Source organism: Osmia bicornis, chromosome 15, assembly GCF_907164935.1.
Source record: "Osmia bicornis bicornis chromosome 15, iOsmBic2.1, whole genome shotgun sequence".
Taxonomy (NCBI): Eukaryota; Metazoa; Arthropoda; class Insecta; order Hymenoptera; family Megachilidae; genus Osmia; species Osmia bicornis.
This window is the reverse complement of record NC_060230.1, coordinates 1,236,323-1,255,245: the sequence shown is the minus strand read 5'-3', so window position 1 is coordinate 1,255,245 and position 18,923 is coordinate 1,236,323. Positions and strand designations below refer to the sequence as shown.

The 18,923-nt window shown below is 36.7% G+C and overlaps 3 protein-coding genes across 13 annotated transcripts; 1 reads left to right on the top strand and 2 right to left on the bottom strand.

The window, feature by feature from the left end:
* Window positions 1-1,102: 1,102 nt before the first annotated feature.
* LOC114872873 (scm-like with four MBT domains protein 1) lies at window positions 1,103-6,949 on the bottom strand. 7 transcript variants are annotated; one of them, XM_029180594.2, is made up of 9 exons: window positions 6,860-6,949; window positions 5,677-6,100; window positions 5,489-5,558; window positions 4,463-4,875; window positions 4,291-4,380; window positions 3,704-4,218; window positions 2,775-3,625; window positions 2,055-2,704; window positions 1,103-1,979 (listed from the first exon to the last, which is right to left on the bottom strand). In XM_029180594.2, the coding sequence occupies exons 3-9, from the start codon at window positions 5,532-5,534 to the stop codon at window positions 1,809-1,811; spliced, it is 2,736 nt and encodes a 911-aa protein (XP_029036427.1). In that variant the 5' UTR covers window positions 5,535-5,558; window positions 5,677-6,100; window positions 6,860-6,949; the 3' UTR covers window positions 1,103-1,808. The 7 variants fall into 7 exon arrangements, with proteins under 7 accessions (XP_029036427.1, XP_029036425.1, XP_029036431.1 ...); XM_029180592.2 differs by lacking the exon at window positions 6,860-6,949 and adding an exon at window positions 6,632-6,719; XM_029180598.2 differs by lacking the exon at window positions 6,860-6,949 and adding an exon at window positions 6,632-6,719 and having other exon boundaries at window positions 2,055-2,701.
* LOC114872875 (peptide chain release factor 1) lies at window positions 6,920-8,440 on the top strand. Its single transcript, XM_029180599.2, has 2 exons — window positions 6,920-7,360; window positions 7,425-8,440. The coding sequence occupies exons 1-2, from the start codon at window positions 7,033-7,035 to the stop codon at window positions 8,327-8,329; spliced, it is 1,233 nt and encodes a 410-aa protein (XP_029036432.1). The 5' UTR covers window positions 6,920-7,032; the 3' UTR covers window positions 8,330-8,440.
* On the bottom strand, window positions 8,317-18,565 carry LOC114872872 (voltage-dependent calcium channel subunit alpha-2/delta-3). 5 transcript variants are annotated; one of them, XM_029180586.2, is made up of 19 exons: window positions 18,268-18,565; window positions 17,622-17,808; window positions 16,716-17,255; window positions 16,191-16,598; window positions 15,806-16,120; window positions 15,209-15,265; window positions 13,946-14,026; window positions 13,801-13,875; window positions 13,625-13,729; window positions 13,476-13,547; window positions 13,261-13,408; window positions 12,688-12,754; window positions 12,456-12,625; window positions 12,270-12,393; window positions 11,821-11,853; window positions 10,988-11,262; window positions 10,568-10,911; window positions 10,129-10,371; window positions 8,317-10,061 (listed from the first exon to the last, which is right to left on the bottom strand). In XM_029180586.2, exons 1-19 carry the CDS (start codon window positions 18,357-18,359, stop codon window positions 9,672-9,674), a joined length of 3,726 nt encoding a protein of 1,241 aa, XP_029036419.2. In that variant the 5' UTR covers window positions 18,360-18,565; the 3' UTR covers window positions 8,317-9,671. The 5 variants fall into 5 exon arrangements, with proteins under 5 accessions (XP_029036419.2, XP_029036422.2, XP_029036420.2 ...); XM_029180589.2 differs by lacking the exon at window positions 15,209-15,265; XM_029180587.2 differs by lacking the exon at window positions 11,821-11,853 and having other exon boundaries at window positions 18,268-18,564.
* Between the last annotated feature and the right edge of the window lie 358 nt (window positions 18,566-18,923).

The following is an 18,923-nucleotide window of genomic DNA, read 5'->3' as shown; positions in this document are numbered from 1 at the left end:
TTCGAATTTATTGAAGAAACAGCAATTTATTAATTAGGTTCATCGAGCAATGTGAACGTTCCTTTACTGGAGCAAACGTCCCTTTACCAATAACGGTCGAGATAAATCGAAAGCATCTAACGCGCCAGATTCAAAAAAGGCGCGCCCTCTTAAGTAAATGTTGTTCTATGTATAGTATCTTAAAGTGCAGCTGCATTTACTTTGCAAAAAGGGGGAAGAGGATGCATTTTAAAATTGACACAGGTTAAATAAGGGTAACCGACGGGTCGTTATTCAAGCTGTGCGATCTGCTTTCAGTATATAAATACTATGAAACTGTACGATCGATTCTTTTTCAGGACATTAAAACGAGGCATCATAGAATATTAACATCCATTTGATACATATGACACGTAACCGACTAAAATTATATTAATATTTGAATAGATTTTAATCTTTCAAATATTGTAAAAAATTTTTTACGTTTGATATAAAAATAAATCTTTCCCAGGAGCAAAATATTTGTTAAAATACTGATAGATATAGTCGCCTGGAAACAGTACATATCCTAATCATTGAGTAGATATAAGTATTTTAACAAGATAACTTCAATATACTTCAAGAACCAATAGTGGATCTTTTTTCTGATAAGAAATAACGTCTGTGTAAACTTAACGTTCGATCGAAAACTCGTGGAACGATGTAGGTCAAGCTGTATCCTACAAGTAGGCGCGTATTCAGCAAATATCTTACTAGTATTAGAGGAAATTAAAATCCACGAATCATCGTGTTGTATATGTACTTCGAATACAAATTATGTTAACAATTACGCGCGTAAACATATTTGGTCTTCGGGTTAGTTCAGACCACACATTAATGAGCGTACGAGCATTGCTTACAAAGTATATCCTGTCGCGTCATTTCTTTTAGTTACAATTGATAGGATAGAATGCATTAGGAAGAGTTAGATGAGATACTAAATAAGTCGATGTTCACATTGACTTCCAGTATGAACTTGGTTTATACTAAATATTGTATCTTAATTCATCCTTTAATTTAGTCAATTATTAAGTTACATTTATAGTTACTATTTCTTACAGTTAAAACATTTAAATATGATCTATTTGATATGTACTTAAAAAATCATAGGTTTTATTTGCATTATAGTTATAAAATGAAAGTTACAATGGTGGTTTATAAGTCAAAATACTTAACATGCTATCTGTAGTACGAATAATTTGGCAGAGTTTCAAAAAGTACAGTCTAGTGCATAAAGCGTGTAACAGCATTGTTGCAAATTTAGATTACGCTACGCGAAAACGAATGTCCTACTTAAATCTATTTGTTGAACTGAAAGCATAGTTCACACGCTACATCAAACTTTCATTTCAACTATGAATTCGTATGTTTATTGTCAATGTACAAAATAAAAATTTAACGAGTTTATAAAAATGTTAATAATAATAATACTAATGGTAGAAAGAAATTTACAATCAAGATTGTTTTTTGTACAAATTTTATATAATTTTAAAAAGAATATCCTTTAATATTTTAGGTACTCTTTTCTCCGATTATATCTTAATCAGCTTAATTAATAGAATTTTTTTCTAAAAATGTAATATATAACAAAAATAATTTAAATATACAGGGCAATAACTAATACTTTATATATCTATTTAAAAGTAATGCAGTCTTGCATTTCTATATAAATAAAAATCGTCTTGTCATTATTATACAATAAACATCTGGATATCAAGTATCTTTCATGATGCAATATATTACACTATACGTATAAATAATATAACGAATTGAATACCTAATTGTTAAAATTATACAATTTGATACTGATCTGGTTCCGTTTCATTGATGTGCCGTAAAAAGAACGTAACTTTAACCTGTTCAACGTGACGGCAAAGTTTCATTGCTAGACTGGTCCGAAGTTTCATATGTTGCGTTAGCGACGGTAAATTTAACAATAAAAACGCCAGACCATCAATTTCCTGCAAAATAATATTAACTAGTGTTACACGATATTTAATATTGTAAAAACTTATGCCATTTATTTGATAAATTACCTCTTGTCTTACTCGGTACGCTAAATCTTTGCAATCATTCGTTTTTCTCAAATATCTAAAAACATCATCCACGGTCCAAAATAATGGATTCGAATCAAGCTTCCGTGTTTTTGGCCGTCTCTGTTTCTTCTGCATTCTCACATATTCTGCATCTGCATCCGAACAATCAGACTCGATACTTGTATCCCAATCACGTTCTCTCTTGCTTGCTCTAGTAATGGTATTACTTTGATTATATTTCGACGAATGTTGTTTGTTACTTAAACTACTAGGACTTTCTCTATCTTTTGTTTTTCTGTTATCATTAAACGAACTTCCAGAATCTTCTGATGCGTTACTCGAAGGTGGTTCGGTTTTAAATTCATCAGATTTTTCCCCTTTCTCTAGACCTTTCTGGATCATTATATCTATTTCGGATAACGGTGGTCTTCCATCGAGCGTTTCTTCAATTCCTGATACGTGTTTAGCTAGATCCAACGACATAAATGGCATTTCATCTTCTTGATCGTAATCATCGTGCGCTTCCTTTTCTCTGTTCGCCCATCTACCCCGTCTCCTTTTTCGTCTACCACCCCATGGTTTTGGTTTCTGCACCATAATACTTGTATAACCCTTTGGTTTTCCCCTTCTTCCAGTGCCCATAGATGCTGCTAAAATAAAAACATTTTCCAATCAATAAAAGTTATAACGAGATACCGATGCAACAAAATTATTACTTACTGAATTTTGCTTTAGACGTCTTGTGACATTTATCTGGGCATTCATTTTCGGGTACATATAAAGGACCAAATAAATTTGGGCATACCATTAATTTTCGACAAATACTTTTACAAAAATCAGCTACCATATCACCAGACGTTACAACAGCAACGCTGGCGCGATACGTGTTGTTCTTATGTTTTGCTTTTAAGACCTCTAAATGATATCCAGGATCCGGTTTTGAATCGCATTGAAGTACCTTTAATATTCGAGCGCTTCTATAGCCAACGGATACAATCATTGATAATACTTCTCTCATGACTAATATTACGGGACCAGGTCCTACTGCTTTCGGTAAAGTTGCTAATTTTCCTTTGGAAATCATAGGACCCGTGAAACAACGGTAGTTGAAATATATCTTTGGACACCATAACGAAGAGCGCGGTTCAGATATTGGTATATCCAGGACATTATTCTTTTTGTCGTCTTTCTCAGGCATTTGTAACTTTTTACAAACTTCTATGTAGTCTTTTGGTGGTTTCAACGGATAATGATTAGATTCGCACCAACCGACAGGAAATATTTGCAAGGAATGCATGTCAACTATATGTTCAGGTTTCGTGTTTTCATAATTATCTAGTTTTAACCATAAGAGATTGTCAACGATTTTTGTAATATGCGCGGCGCAAATAACATTTTCGTATTCTGGATCAACTGCTTCCAATCGCATACCACATTCGAAGCCAGCTTCAATGGCATTTTGCCTTTCAGGAAATAATTTTTCTTCTGCAGCAATTGCTTGAGTGTCTCTTAAATATTCATCCCAATCAAATTCTTCTTCCTTTGAAGTCCAACCATTTGGATGTACTATTCTGAAAGCAACAAAATTTCAGATTGTAATAAATGTTTCTGATAAAATGTTACGCGAAACACGTTATATGAAGTCTTACTTAATATTGTGCTTTTTTGCCCATCCAACAGGAAAAATATATGGGTGTTCTGCTGTACAAAGCCAAGTATTCTTTACTGTACTGTTGTACATACATGTTTCAATATCCATTCCCTTTGATAATTCATCATAAGTATCAATATGTACAAGAAAATAAGTATCATCAAACACTTTAATAACAGTAGCTGGACATATGTTTATTTGATTGGTTGGGCTTAAAGCTTCCACCTTCATACCAACTTTAAATTCGTGCTTGGGATGTTTTATACTGTTATTAAATAACTCTTCTGGAAGATCATAATTTTTTGGTATCGATTCTAACAGATCTTTCCATTCTTCATAAGTATGCAGATCCACTATGGAACTAGGAGGCTCTAAAAACCAATTAGAATCTGATTTGGATGTAAATCCATATGGATGAAGGTGCTCTGAAGTACAGAACATCCAAAAATCTTTACGTAATGAACCAGGAGTATCGTATCTTAAAAGAAGTCTTCCTCCTACATTTTCTATAATCTGAAGAAGCAATGTGAATGTTAAATAAAAAGCAGAATCCACTTGTAATAAAATCTATAAAATATTTCTTACCGTAGCTACCCATAATTTATAAGGATGTAGTATATCACTGACTTCAACTTTCATGCCTTGTTTGATCCTTTCTGTCATACTCAGACCTTCCTGGGTGTACAAAATATTAATGTTGATAAATTAAATTCAAATTCTTTTAAATGTAAAATTTCATTTATAAATTATTACTAACTCCTGATAACATTTCTGGTGGAACAGTACGGACTGTTTTTAGGAATTCAGGTAATTTTTCCATACAATCTGGTGATCTTTCAAGCACAACATCAGGTGGTTCTAATTTTTTATCATTTTTCATACACCAACCAAGTTCATGAGCAGCCTCTTTGGTAAGGTTGCACCAAAATTCCAATGACCTATCATCTCCACCATAATACCGTAAGCGTAATAAAGGTCCACATGCGACCACAATAGAGGCAACCCAATATTTAGTATTATCTTCATTTGTATTTTTTGAAATTGGCACTTCAAGGGACATGCCAATTTCAATACCACTTTGAAGTGTCAGTTCCACATGTGGAAACATAATCTGTGGTACTTCCACGCTTTCTGTAGCATCAAGATAATCTTGCCAAAAGAAACCATATTCTGAAAAATAAATTTTTATTTCAAATTTTATAAAATATAACTTTTAATTATGATTTAACATACTAAACATCTTTCAGAACTATAAAATGAAAAATAAATTATATATTATTTATTTTTAATTATAGTTTATTAAATTTTTACTTATACGAAAAATAAAAATATTCATTAAATATATTTGACACATTTTTAACATTTATTTTATATTAATAAAATCATCAAAATAAAATTATAAAATTGGAATAAACGCTAACGAAATCGCACGTCATGTTTTTTTTTTTTTAAATTACTTATCTAACAATATCAGAAATAGGTACTAAGATTCATCAATATCATAATGATACGATTAATGAATTAAAACAAATTTTTGCGCGCGTTTTAGCAACGATTTCACGAATCCTGTATCAGCAGAAACTGTAAATTAAAAATCCATTTGTAAATGTATGTAATGCCTATAATAGAATTAACGATCAATGGATGAAGTCGTTTGAAAAACTTCAAAAAGGTTACCGAATAATAAAAATCATAATTTTACTATAAACAACATCAACGTTATATAATAAAAATTGTGCGAACTACCGTGAAACGACTGTGAATAAAATTAATTTAATCTTACCACCTTCTTGTACTTTCTCCTGTGATCGGTTCTCGCAAGGTTCCATGGTTTCGTTATAATATTATAAAGCCTGTACATAAATACATTAAAATCAATTTCTATCTGAACCGCGTTGATGGAAAAACGAATGCACGTTATTAAATAATTCGAAACATTTCCAATGAATTGATAAACATTTTACAACTTACCTTTTCGTAGTGAGCGCTTAATTTTTAATTTGTGTAATGCTTGTTTTAAAGAAAAATAGTATCGTCGATCGTAGCTGCCCGTGCCGCTCTATACTGGTCTACCGTGCGTATCTTTCTCTGTTCTTTTCTATCTCTCTTGTGCGGTAAGCTTGGCGCATTCGTCCCAAATATCAGAGCTACTTACTTTGAATTGGGCAACATTTTGTATTACCCTCGATCATATTTTATGAAACAACTAGTCCTTCTATTCTGTGTATACGTTCTTTGTACGAACACTTATATCCTTTTTTATCCGCAATAAACGTAAAATGTATCCCTCTGAAGATTAGGCTCGCACATTTTCCTTTTCATATGCATGAGACACCGTTCGCGATCATTCCTTAGATTGTATTTTTCATTTCAACGTTTCTTATATGTTTGCCGACTAAAACAAAAAGAGCACTATTGATCCTTTTCATAAATATGAGACTTCATTAATTATAAAATATTAATAATAAAATTGATTATTTACAAAAATAATAACAAAATTATTCTGATACGTAAAATGAGTTGACTCATTTATACGTACTTAGTTCAAAAGTTTAATGGCAATATTTATCAGGATTTATTAATAAATGATGAGAATTTTAACATTTGTTATATCTCATTTGACGATGCTGCTCGTATAATATTAGATAAAACCGAGATTATATTTGGAATAAATTATACAGACTCGTTGAGAAATCGATACAATTGGTACTACACGTTATATATTCTAATCTCGTATACATCGTACTTACACGTATATACACATTTTAAAGTGTAAATTTAATAAATTAAACATCAATTGAATAAAACAACGTTAGAACACGTGAAATTGAATTATTCTGTACGTTTAAAAATAATTAGTATGGACTTAATATAAGTATGAAAATAATTATAAAAATTCAATTACAAGTATGAATATAAAACTTACTAAAGAAGATGTATGAACATCATCTTTTTTAATATTGTATAAAATAGGATAAGCTTAATTGAATCAAGATTGCAAAGACTATCGAAATCATGATACAACCTGCCATTACCAATAGAAAAATGTCAAGATTATACTGCACACAATTGTTTATTCTCGATTTATTAACGATATCCTGTTTATATTTCGACATAAATTTTAGATATAGGAAACTAAATAATTTAAATTTACCTTAAGAGTGTATTGTTTTATAAGTATTTAAACAAATTTGTTAACAATTTATACTGTAATGGTTTCCAAACTGCTAACGGATGGTGCGTTCGTTGCTCTCTTCAGGTGTAAATATGATCATGTGGTAGAATGTGTATTTTTATTCCAAAACATATGAATTTATGTGATACAATATGTTGTTTCTTATAAGAGGGTGCACATTTAGTGCTTGTCGATATTATGGGAATATAATAAATAAGGCCAAATCAATTCCATTATCCCCACTGCTTCTTAACCTCAATGTGAAACCATGTATTTATAAGCTATTTAGTACAGAAAGAAATTTATTTATTGACAATGAAAGTATTAAAAGATATTTGAATCTTCTTATGGATGCATATCAGAATGATGGTAAAAAAGAACATGAAAGCATTTCTGAGATTCTTAAGTTACAAATGGTTCCAATATTACTGGACAAAAAAATTAAGATAGTTGAAAATATCAAGACTTTAACTGATCTTGGTAAGTCTTAAAAAAGAATACAAACTTACTTGTCAGATATTACCATTGTATGAATTATTTTTAGCTAGCAAAGATGAGGATATGAAGAAACTTGCAAAAGAAGAGGAATTAATGTATCAACAAGAGTTAACAGAGATTGATCAAGAATTATTAGATGTAATTTTACAAACTGTAGCTGCAGAAAATTATGAAAATGTTATTATGGAAATAGTGGCAGGTGTAGGAGGCCAGGAAGCTATGTTATTTGCAATGGATTTGTTTAATATGTACATACATTATTTAAATTATTTAGAATTTAAGCACGAGGTAATGGAATTATCATATAGCGATATACATGGTTTGAGGAAAGCTGAAATATTAATATCAGACAGTAAGGCTTATGAAAAATTAAAATATGAAGGTGGAGTGCACAGAGTGCAAAGGATTCCATCAACAGAAAAAGGTAGTCGAATGCACACCAGTACAGCTGTTGTGACAATTTTTCCAGAGCCAAGAGATGTAGACATTGAATTATCAGAAAAGGATTTGAAAATAGAAGCAAAGAAAGCAACTGGAGCAGGAGGGCAACACGTGAACACTACAAATTCTGCTATTAGAATAACTCATATACCAACTGGGACAAGTGTAACTTGTCAAACAAATAGATCACAAATTGAAAACAAAAAGATAGCATTGCTGAAGCTAAAAAGTGTGTTGTATCAAGAGCAACTAGACAAGCAAGTATCTTTCATTAGTGATCTCCGTAAAAAGCAAATTGGAACAAGAATGAGAAATGAAAAGATTAGAACGTATAATTTCAGTCAAGATCGCGTAACTGATCATAGAATATCAAATGGTACTATGCATAATTTAAAAGGCTTTCTGAAAGATGGAACATCTCTGGTAGAACTACAGGATAGACTGTACAAGGATATGCAGCAGCAGACCTTGTTGGAAATTATAAAGAAAACAGAGAGTCAATTGAAGTAACATTGATTCTTTCAACATTTGCCATTTTTTGATAAGAAACGATTTTTCATTTACATAGGCAAGCCGTTGTACATAGGAAATTGTAATAAACTTTATGTAATATACAATTAACATTATTCGTTTTTCGAATTTCAACTCGCCACGATGTAAGTTCTTTCTGTTTCGCTGAAGGAAGCAGAGAGCTAACCGAGTAGAGAGTTTACTTGTTTATTTGAAAAACATACAACAATACCTTATTATTTTGTTTTAACCGCGTGTCCAAAGGCACACATCCTTGTAACTCTCGTTATTATAGTACATTAATATACAAAATTAATATCCGTAATCTTCTATAAATATCAAACGACACGTTTTACATCGGTTAATGTACAAAGCGCATAATGTGAATGTGTTCAATAGTATCGGTGACGGTACGCCATTCGTATACGTCCCTGTTCTTTAATATGCTCTTTTATAAGATCCTAACTACTTTATCGTTCTAAAAACTTACACCAGCGACCACGTCGAATTGAGTTCTCGACGTAACGCGATTTTATCATTGCCCTGTTACTTCCATTTATCAATTATCCCACGAAATGTAGGTGCGTTCTCCACCTACAAACGAAACAACTTCCTCGTTTGCGCTGCGTTCTTCAAACCTAGATCTTAAACACGTTTTATGTATTCTGGCCACTGAAATCTTCGTCCTACGCGTAGATTGGTCGACCCGCGATTCATAGAGCAAGTAACAGTATTTGAACGCTTTATGTTAACAGTTTGTTTTTCTCCTTGTTCTATAAAATTTTGATTATCTGAATTTTGCACAGAGTAAAGTAATATAAACGATATATAGAATAACAATAGTCGTACATAGATAAAGATAAAGAAGAATAGAGCAGAGACGCATACAGAGTGGACACCGTGTAGTGTTTCAGGCAGTAAGGTTGTTTTAGGACTACTTCAGCATCGATTCACGGACTTCCTTTTTCATCTTAAGAGTCATGCATTCAAGGACGACAAAGTACCCAGACATAATCTGATTCGAAGTTCTAACAATAGTTCTAAACAAAAACAACTTGATCCTTGTATCACGACCTGCAGAGCCTGCCTGCACCATCATCAAGGCGTCAACAGAGATCAGGACTCTGATAATCCTTCTCTATGAACATTACAACATTGCGAATTTGCAATAACTATGAAAACAAGAGAAACATTGATTACCCCGCAAACAATCATTCTCAACTTGTACTTTTCCTCCTTAGCAGCTTTAATTGGCAAAAGAAATGCATTCTTTTTGGTAAATTGAACTTTCATCTCCTCGTCTGTTCTTCGACGTTCACATTGAGCCAGAAGAATCGACATTTCATTGGAAACCGATGATTCGTCTAGCAATAGTACATGTCGTTAACAGAACGAGGAGGAGGTAAACGTTTGGTGCTACGTTTGGAGCGAAACCGCAGAGATCTTTGATCTCGCTTTCCCTTGGATGGCTACGAATACACGACTGAGGTCTCCTTCTCTTCAGGGTGGTCAGTGCTTTTTGGCATACCAGCGAGTTGTTCTCGTAAATTACTTCTTCCGGGATGACGCTCAGAGGAGGTGACACGGTGTCTTTGCAGTCGGTGTTAACGACCAATAGAAGCATGTTGCTCAGTTCGACCGGTTGAACGATGTACGGCCTCATACAATTCTCGTTCACGTCGGATTCAATGTCGTACGAGTTGAAGGATGCGTTTCGCAGGTACAGATACACCTGGAAGAAAGGAATACAATTAATTTCCAAGTATCCCATGAAATATATTTAATATCAGATTATGTACTTCTTGATCGCAGGCTTCTGGTCGTGTCCGATTAATCAAGACCTTCTGATCGAACAGTTTTTCATCCTTTGCATCGACTGGAGGTTTCTCCTCGTTCTCTTGATAATCTTCGTGCATGCCTTCTTCCTCGTTCGGATAAGCATACGCCTCCGCGTACTCGGATTCCCAAATACCAGCTTTGGCCCAAGCCCAGACTGCTTGGCTGACCATCCACGACATCATCTTCTGCGCGTTCTTCCATGGCTAGAATGATTGAGCAACCGGATGAAGCTAATTGACTGTGCTTGACAGAGCTAACGAGCTAACTGTCGCGTTGGTTCTAAATATTACTGAAACTACTAGTTGGAACTGGTAGTTCGACATAGAAAATTGAAGGATCACGTTACAAAACTGATCCTTAATATTTTTAATAATCAAAGAACTGATGACTTAAACTCACAGTGAGCAAGATATTGCCATCGTTACTGGTCTGCGTGCTCTTGAAACAGACAGCTTGATAATCAAATATCCTAATTTTCTCGAAGACGCCTTCCTTAACGAGGCTGGACATAACGGGTCCTCTAAGTTCACCGAAGAATTTCCCAGCATCTGATTCGTCTTCAGCTGCGACTATGTATCCATTATTGTCAATCAAATAGCAGGCCCAGTTATCTGCTCCACAATGTGTATGACAATTTCCAAGTCCTTCACAGCTAAATGTTATATTCTGAAATAGTCCCTGAAGAGCTGTATGCTGGAACTGGAAGCCTACGACTGCTGCTGGCGCCTTTGCTTTCCTTGTTTCTGAATAACGAAGGAAATTAAAATTCAAGAAAATTCATAGGGCACAAAGAATCACTCTGGACCAAGGATACTCTACCGATAAAAATGGCACGACTGGCAGTGACCAAAGTGGTGTTATCAGCACCCTCTTCGTCGATTGGCACGGAGAATACAAAGCTCTCTGGTTCAACGTAATGCTGTTCCACGGCACGTTTGTACCATACCTCGTCGATGGCTCTTGGATACATTTTGCTGAAGTGATCGTCGGGCATGGTGTCCTCTTCATCCAGGAGGAAGTCTTGCCATCTTGTCAGGCCGCTGTGGGTGGCCATGAACGCGAGTGTCACGCCGAAACGTTGTTGGAACTCTTTCCTACAAGAAGGATTAAATTAGATATCCGGATAAAAATGATTATTCCTTGATTCACTATGATGTACTGCTTTATGGCGATACTGCGTTACAGGGAAGCTGCGATTAGCTTAACGACCCACTTGCTGTCGCTTTTTCGCGGTCTCTGATGCGTTTGTATAATTCTGATAAATTGAAGTTACGTTTGATTGATAACAAAGCTTTGCAAGTGAGCGACCACACTGTGACTATTGTACAATTACAGAAAGATTTATCAGATTTTCTTCCTCTTCGATGACCTCAGACGCTGCGTTATCTTGTGCTAGTTTTAAAATTATAAAATAAACAACAGAGGGATAATTTACATATACATAAATCATTACAACGTTAAAATGAAAGGAAAGAAAGCAGAGTACCATTGAAGTACCATCTTATGAAAATATATAATCTAAAAAGAGGTCAAGAAGAAAGAACAATAAACCATAAAGGAAAGCGAGTAGAGAGAATGAAAAGCAATAGAGACGATCGTAGAAGACCGGTTAATTTTTAAAAGAACGTAAGGTGCGATGTGATGGACGTTACCTGGGCAGCAGATTCATCAGCCTAGCTAAAGGTCTGCATGGCGTCAAAGTGGTAAGTATTAGTAAAAAAGGAACGGGTGCGTTTCGTTAATCCTGACAGAAGAAAGAATCCAAAAAATCAACGAAACTAGATAAGAATAATTGTGCAGAGAAAATGGATAAAACATATAGAGGGAACGACGCCGGAATTGGCTAACCGAGATGTTCTTTTCTTTTCGTTCTCATTCCAAATATTAACATTAATCTCTTTTCAATATATTTTTCTTAATCTTTCTCACGTGAGAACAAATATTTCTCAACACCTTGACTGCCATAACTCTTAGAATAGAACTGTTATTTTCTAATATTTTAAGAATCCTTGAAATTGAATATGTCGATCGCTATGACAGTCAACGTGTTACCACATTCTAAAAGAGTCTTTTTAATATATAAAACAATAATGATGCTCACGCTTTTTCTTCGCGCGTAGTGCTGGGGTTCGCAAACCACTCGGTTACCTTTGCGTCGAACACCAGACTTAACAGAAGATCCCTGTCGCAGTAGTAAGAATCTTTGTCCGCTTTGTACGGTGGAGCTGTTATAAAGAAATCGTGTTCGCTTATTTATCGAGGTTGACGTGTCAATTAGAATACATACGCTTTGATTTACGATGAGTATCGTTGCCGGAACTAGTGGCTGAGTACTCTGGCGGTTGGGATGGTTGTTTCATGTCGTTCCATTTCCAGCGAGGTTGACGTGTACGTTCCAGGAAATGTAACAGCCGTGCCTCCGAGGAATTGAACGATCGTTCATCCTCATAGTGGTACCTGCAGTTAAAGGTATTCGTGAGAATTTATTTTTTAATATTTAAAGTGTAATCGTTACTTACTTGCAGTACAACCAATGGGGATGCACCAGCCAGTTGGTACCAGTGAAATAATCTGAAACGTTCTTGCCTGAAAATGATGAACTCCATTAGGTATACAGAGGAAGAGCTTTATTTTGGTCTTGAAAGAGCCAGGGTAAGGCTACTTCCTCTACACTTCCCTTTAACTAAAGAAAGTCCAAGTTATACGATAAAGGCGATTAGTATCATCGCGTCATATTGCTCGAAAGTTTGAAGAACTGGATAGAGTTTGAAACTTTGAACATTTCCATCGATTACCACTCGAGGCAACTTTATTTTTCAAAAGTTTCTGATTATACAAGAGACTCCAGCTTCTCTGTAATGTTTATACGCCCAATGGAAACTTTGCAATCAAACTTTCCTTAAGTTTTCTCTGTTGGATATGTAGGTCTATCATTGAATAAAACATTGAATTGCATTTAGAGATGCGCTGGAAACTTTTCAGACACTGTTCTCTTGATTACCAAAGATTCTCCATCCACAGATGTGATCATGCTTGGACTTCCTTTGATATTTAGTCGTCTTTGTCGTTGGGTTATTTATGGAGACACGTACCACTAACGTGGGCACGATGGATCTCCTCGGTGGCGTGCACACGGTAACTTCCGGTGTGGTTGTGTTCCGGCAGACTGACCACCACCGTGAAAGGCGTGTTTGGTATGCCCGTGTAATCGTACTTCCTTTTTACTCTGCCCACGCGTTTCTGCAGAAAAAGAACAATTCTTATCGATATTTAATTAATCTGGTATTTTAATTATAGGATTAATTACCATATCGTCGTAATGATATTTCGTGTGCAGCGTAACGCTACCATTTGCTTGATTCACCACATCGTTTCGCAGCTACAAATGAATAAATCTCGTTGTTATTAAATATTAATACACGTTGATATATTTGTTATAGGTACAGCGAGGCAGACCATAATGATTCCTTCATCGAATTCTCTTGGACCTCTATCCTGGTCCATCAGTTCCACCTCCGCCATGTCGACGCTGTTGTACGCTGGCTTCAAGATACCCTGGAACTATAATTATCCTAATTTTAAAAATCTTTGATTCATACAACAATGAACTGATAATTGTAATTGAAAATTACCACTGGCCGGAGGTCTGGATGAATCAGGATGAAACCATTGTTGGTCACAATGAACGCATACCCGTTGACACCGAGCTGCAAACAGAAGAATATAGTTAACAATTAATTGTTAACAATAGATAATGTAAGTAGAATATCGACTTACCAAATGTGGCATCATCAGCTTCTGTATCTCTTCAATAGGAACATCCGTACCGGCAACACCGAGGAGATCGGCGATCCTCGTCTGCAAACAATCATGATCGTGTTTTAACAAGATCCTATGTAACGTTGGTGTAATCGAAATTACGAATCATCATCATCCCAAGTCGCATAACCATAAGCGTATCTACCTTCTTGAATATAAAAAACGCTATCACAATGAAATTCGTCTAATGACACACGTTCTAGTATTAAAAATAATGATATTTACTAAAGAAACAATAACTATGATAATAATAATAATAACATTATGTCTGAACGTTACGACTGAACGTATAACTAGCTCAACTACGTTCCCAATAATAATAATGATAATGATAATAATAAGAACGATACACAATAAGAACAATGAACGTCTGACGCAGGCTATCCTAAGTGTTAATAATCAAATCACAATTAGCCACGCTGTTTATCGTTCTGACAATCGTAGCTTTTTTAATAATATATACTTTTATAGTGCCATTGTCATTGTTCAAATGGTACATCTAAGAATACTAAGTGTACGATCACCGTAATAATTAATAAAAATAAAAAAGAAAAAGCAAAACGGTTGTCAGAACAGCGCTCGATTTAAGTCTACTAATAAATCTGTCTAGCGAACTCTAGCACTCAAAGAACTCATCAAACCGTACCATGTGTGTACATGTGTGCTTGGTACTCTCTTATACTTGTATTATACCCAACCAAGATAATTTTCTTTCATAATTCATTACACGTGTATACGTAATATGTTTAGTCACTGCAAAATCAGAAGTTCTTCTACCAATCGCAATAATAATAATAACAATAATAATAATAATAATAATAATATCAATAGGAGGTATCGCTGTTCGCAATCCAACAGGCGGGCAGGATATATCCGTTTTTCTACTCGTCTCGAACAGGGCACAGGGTAGACTAATGTACCTAAACCTACCTAATGATTAAACTAAGTTTCATTACTAGCGTTAGATCAAATTAAGATACCAGAGAGACGAATGTGGACCTAAACGGAACGAGTGATCGTCGCGTGATCTCGAACGCGTCTCTGGATTTATTATTAATTCATTTCAACATAATTCACAATTCTCGAATACTTGTTTCTTCTTCGTGAAAATCAGAGACGGTCGACGGTCACGCTCGAATACAAAAGGGCGAAGGGTTACAGGGCTCTATGCATTGAAACAACGTTGTTTGTGTTTGTTTTTTTTTTGTTTTAGCTGCCAACCTCTCTTGTCTCTGTCACCCAGTACGCTTCGTTCACCAGCACCTGCCTTGTGATGTTCTGTGGACAAACAGGAACTTAAAACCAAAGGAAAAGTTCACTCGTCGAAGGGGTTTCGCGACAAGCGGTGATCAAAGTTTCGGGTTTTGCGGAGGGTGAGAAACAATGACAGTGATAAAATGATGATACCGTGAACGTTTATTCGGTTGGTCATCGAATAAACGATCACAACGATCAAACATGTATCTACGCGTATCTCGTGCGGTTATTTATAGCATGGGGTTAATGATAACACGTCGATGAGGACGTTGTTTTATTCTCGGTAATAACGCGACTTCTAGTGTATTTTTATAGACATCCAAAGTTCGATTTTGTATTTATATACCTTGGACATTGCACGCTATGATATATAAATACAGTACTGTCTTCCATTAGCGGTATCCAAACTCTTTTGGAGTGAAATACAATTTGTTGGATATTGGCAATTTATAATAATAATGGAAGACAATGCTATTATTCATAGAATTCTTTATATTACTTCTTGATGTCATAGGGTGTTAAATATAGTAAATCGAAGTACGCAGGAAGGGAACATCTTACCGCGTTCTCCCGTCTGTCGAACACCGGCATGCTGACCGAGGTCATCAGTTTGTATTCCTGTAAATCGGCCCCCTGTTCGTACGATCTCTTCTGTTTCTTCACGAACCTACGGTCCCGTTCTTCCGTGTTGAACAATTTCTTCCTTCTGTGAAGCCTCAGGAACCTTTCTTTCTGCTCCTCGCTCTCCCTCTGTTCCCACAGCCAGTCGGTCATCTTTGGATCGGTTATGTCCGCGTATACAGGTGTCCAAATCGTTGGATGATCGGTACGACCAAGGACCAGAGGCCTTGCCATTACAGGAACGTATTTGAGTACCTAAAGAAGTGGCGCAAGTACGTTAGAAACTCGTAAATGAGTGTTTCCTTTGTCGAGGATTATTCCGTACCTCTTCTCTGACTTCTGCCAAAGTGCAAAGGTGTACAAAGTAACCCCTATTGGCGCAAGCCATCCACTGAACCTCCTTCACGTCTGCAACCTCTCTGCCGATCAAATAAGTGAACATTCTAACAGGCATGTCGGCTTTGAATGGTTCGTCGGGATTGTCCTTCCAATTATAAGTCTCGAAGATGTCTTTGTAGTTGTACGGAACTCCGTCCGTTATCAGCATGATCGCTTGGTTGCATCTGGCACCCTCCCTATCGGTTCGATAGGACTCGAGTAGGTCGAAGGCGGTGGTCAAGGCCAACGAGAAATTTGCAATTTTTTCGGTGTTCAGGTTCGCGATTGCTCGCTTCAGCTCCCTCACGTTAGCCAAGTTTGCTTGGACCAGGGTGTCGTTGAAGCAGGGTACCACCTGGATAGGAAATTAATCGCTTTAGGCTTCTAATTAAAACTAGAGGCATAATGTACAATTTTTCAACTAGAGTATAAATTGGATAAATAGCCGATGAGATGAGGGTATATTAATTACCTCCTTGGTAACATTGGAGAACGTGATGATGTTAACGAAATCATTGTTCCCAAGTGTATCCAATATATTGTTCACCACGTGTCGAGCAATTTCCCTGCGAATACCGGTCATGCTACCAGATGTATCGATCAAAATCAAGACGTCCTTCGGACTGGAGGCTGCCTCGATGTACCAACTCCTGGTTCTGCAGTCGAAAAGGTCAACCGGTTCCATGAACCAATTCATCGCAGGGTACTGTCTCATGAACCCTGTCGCACTACCAAAATACTGCCAGGACAATGAAGGATCTTGTTCATAATTATAGATGAAGGTCTTATCCAACTCTTCGGACCATCTGATTGCCCTGACTACGTTCGATGCTCTCTCGTAGACGTTCGTTGGTACATGAACCGCAGACATGTTCAAGTTCACCTGGCCACCAAAATGAGCACTGAACTTCAGTTCAATCGTGTTGTTCTTCGCGTCGATGAATTGGAAGGATTTCGGAGGATCCACGTCTGGAGCTGATTGAGCTGATGTCTCTGCCACGTCCATGATTCTCTGAGGATAAAATAAGAACGTTTAGGATTAGCGTATCGACATAGCGAGGCACGTATTAACACATTAATACGTTCCAAATATTAATAATTAACATCAACAGTTGACTGCTATGGGGATCACCAATGATGTCACGAATCTAATACAGTACAAGAAGGCACGCAAGGGTTCAAATTGAAAGTGCTAAATAATTACAATTATAACGGTTATTTCCCCTGTGACAGCAAGCGGTACAATACATGATCGTTTCCACTGAGGAGGTCATACGCTTGTTATCGCTCTATCATACTCGGTCCCGCTGTGTCTCTTCGTCGCACAGTACTATACCCATCCGCTAACCAATTGCTCATCTTTCCATAGTACGTATACCTTGATAGCCGATATCTTCGACTCCATCATAGCGTTAATGTCCTTGGCGATCTCGTGGACCAAGGCGTTACCATCACGTGGCTTCACTACTGCTTGCTTGTAACTCTCGTGGAACTTCTCCACGTTGGTCACGTATTTTCCCAACTGCGACAGCTCGAAGCCCAATTTGTGCGCCCATGCTCTCACACTGTATAACAAAACAAATTACGTTCTACAACGTTATACTGTTCTCTGTTTTCTAGATCTATAAACTGATTTAAATACAGAAACAAAAGGAATACAATATGTATGGTGAAACTTGGTGATATCAAACACCTGTCAACTGACATTATTTCACAGTGAGACAAATTATGATGTAATTGTATTAACGTGTCCACAGCGTGGTTTCGGTGTTTCAGTAATTAACACGAAGGTCCCTAACGTTACGAACTCTTTTTCACAAGCACGATCAATGTTTAATCGTGAAAAAGAGTAGTCACGAGGAGCGTGTCCCAGTAGACCGTCCACGTTTTTGTCCACACGAGGCGACATACGTCAACTAATCCATTAAGCGAACCAGTAGCAAGTTCTCTACGCGCGCACGATCGAAAGATTTAATCTTCAAAATCTCGTTGAAGGAAAATACCGGATCGTGGTGAACACTTACGTGTTGTACGATATGCTGTCACCACGGTCGGGTGCCTCGATCAGGATCAGGATGACGATAGCAGGTAGGAAACGGGGCCTCGTAACTATCATCTTCTTGGCCGGCTCTCTGCTGTTTACGCGAGGACACGGTAAACAAAACTGAGGCCGAGAGGAGGCTCGCGTCTGACATTAAGGATAGTCCGGGCCTGCCGTTGTCGTGGTGGTCGTCGTCGAGCTAGTCGTCGCCGTCGTCGTGGTCGTCGTCGACGTCGTCGCCATGCAGTGCGCGCATCGCTCGACTACGGACACACTTTCCCGGTTATCGATCGACGCGAAAACCGGAACAGAGCTTGCGCGTGACAGATAGATAGGTAGCGTCCAGACGACGCGACGCCGCTCGTCAACGTCCGCTTCGAATTGATAGTAATGTTTGTCTCGAAAAGTCCAACGTTTTTTCCACCCCTGGTTTTCGTATCAATGGTTCATTCCCAGGGGTGTGAGGAGGTTTCTGTGATCGAAGGGAGATGTTTTCGTAGATCTTCAGCTTGGAGAGGATCCTTAGATGTTCCAGGGACTGATGCATGAAGGAGAAGGATTTCATTTGTTCTTGATGCTGAAGTGTATGGTGACCGTAGAATTTTTTCTTTGATGGTTTCTGGAAATGGAAAGCAATAG

Bases quoted from the DNA above. Each gene is read 5' to 3' on its own strand.
- LOC114872873 (XM_029180594.2), bottom strand. From the start codon at position 5,534: ATGGAACCTTGCGAGAACCGATCACAGGAGAAAGTACAAGAAGGTG. The intron at 2,705-2,774 runs GTAAGTAATAAT...TTTTTATTTTAG, and splicing joins GACGTCTAAAGCAAAATTCA to CAGCATCTATGGGCACTGGA. The intron at 1,980-2,054 runs GTAATTTATCAA...ATTATTTTGCAG, and splicing joins CGTACCGAGTAAGACAAGAG to GAAATTGATGGTCTGGCGTT.
- LOC114872875 (XM_029180599.2), top strand. From the start codon at position 7,033: ATGTTGTTTCTTATAAGAGGGTGCACATTTAGTGCTTGTCGATATTAT. The intron at 7,361-7,424 runs GTAAGTCTTAAA...AATTATTTTTAG, and splicing joins CAAGACTTTAACTGATCTTG to CTAGCAAAGATGAGGATATG.
- LOC114872872 (XM_029180586.2), bottom strand. From the start codon at position 18,359: ATGATAGTTACGAGGCCCCGTTTCCTACCTGCTATCGTCATCCTGATC. The intron at 13,548-13,624 runs GTCTGCCTCGCT...ATTCATTTGTAG, and splicing joins TCGATGAAGGAATCATTATG to CTGCGAAACGATGTGGTGAA. The intron at 13,409-13,475 runs GTAATTAATCCT...CTTTTTCTGCAG, and splicing joins AATATCATTACGACGATATG to AAACGCGTGGGCAGAGTAAA.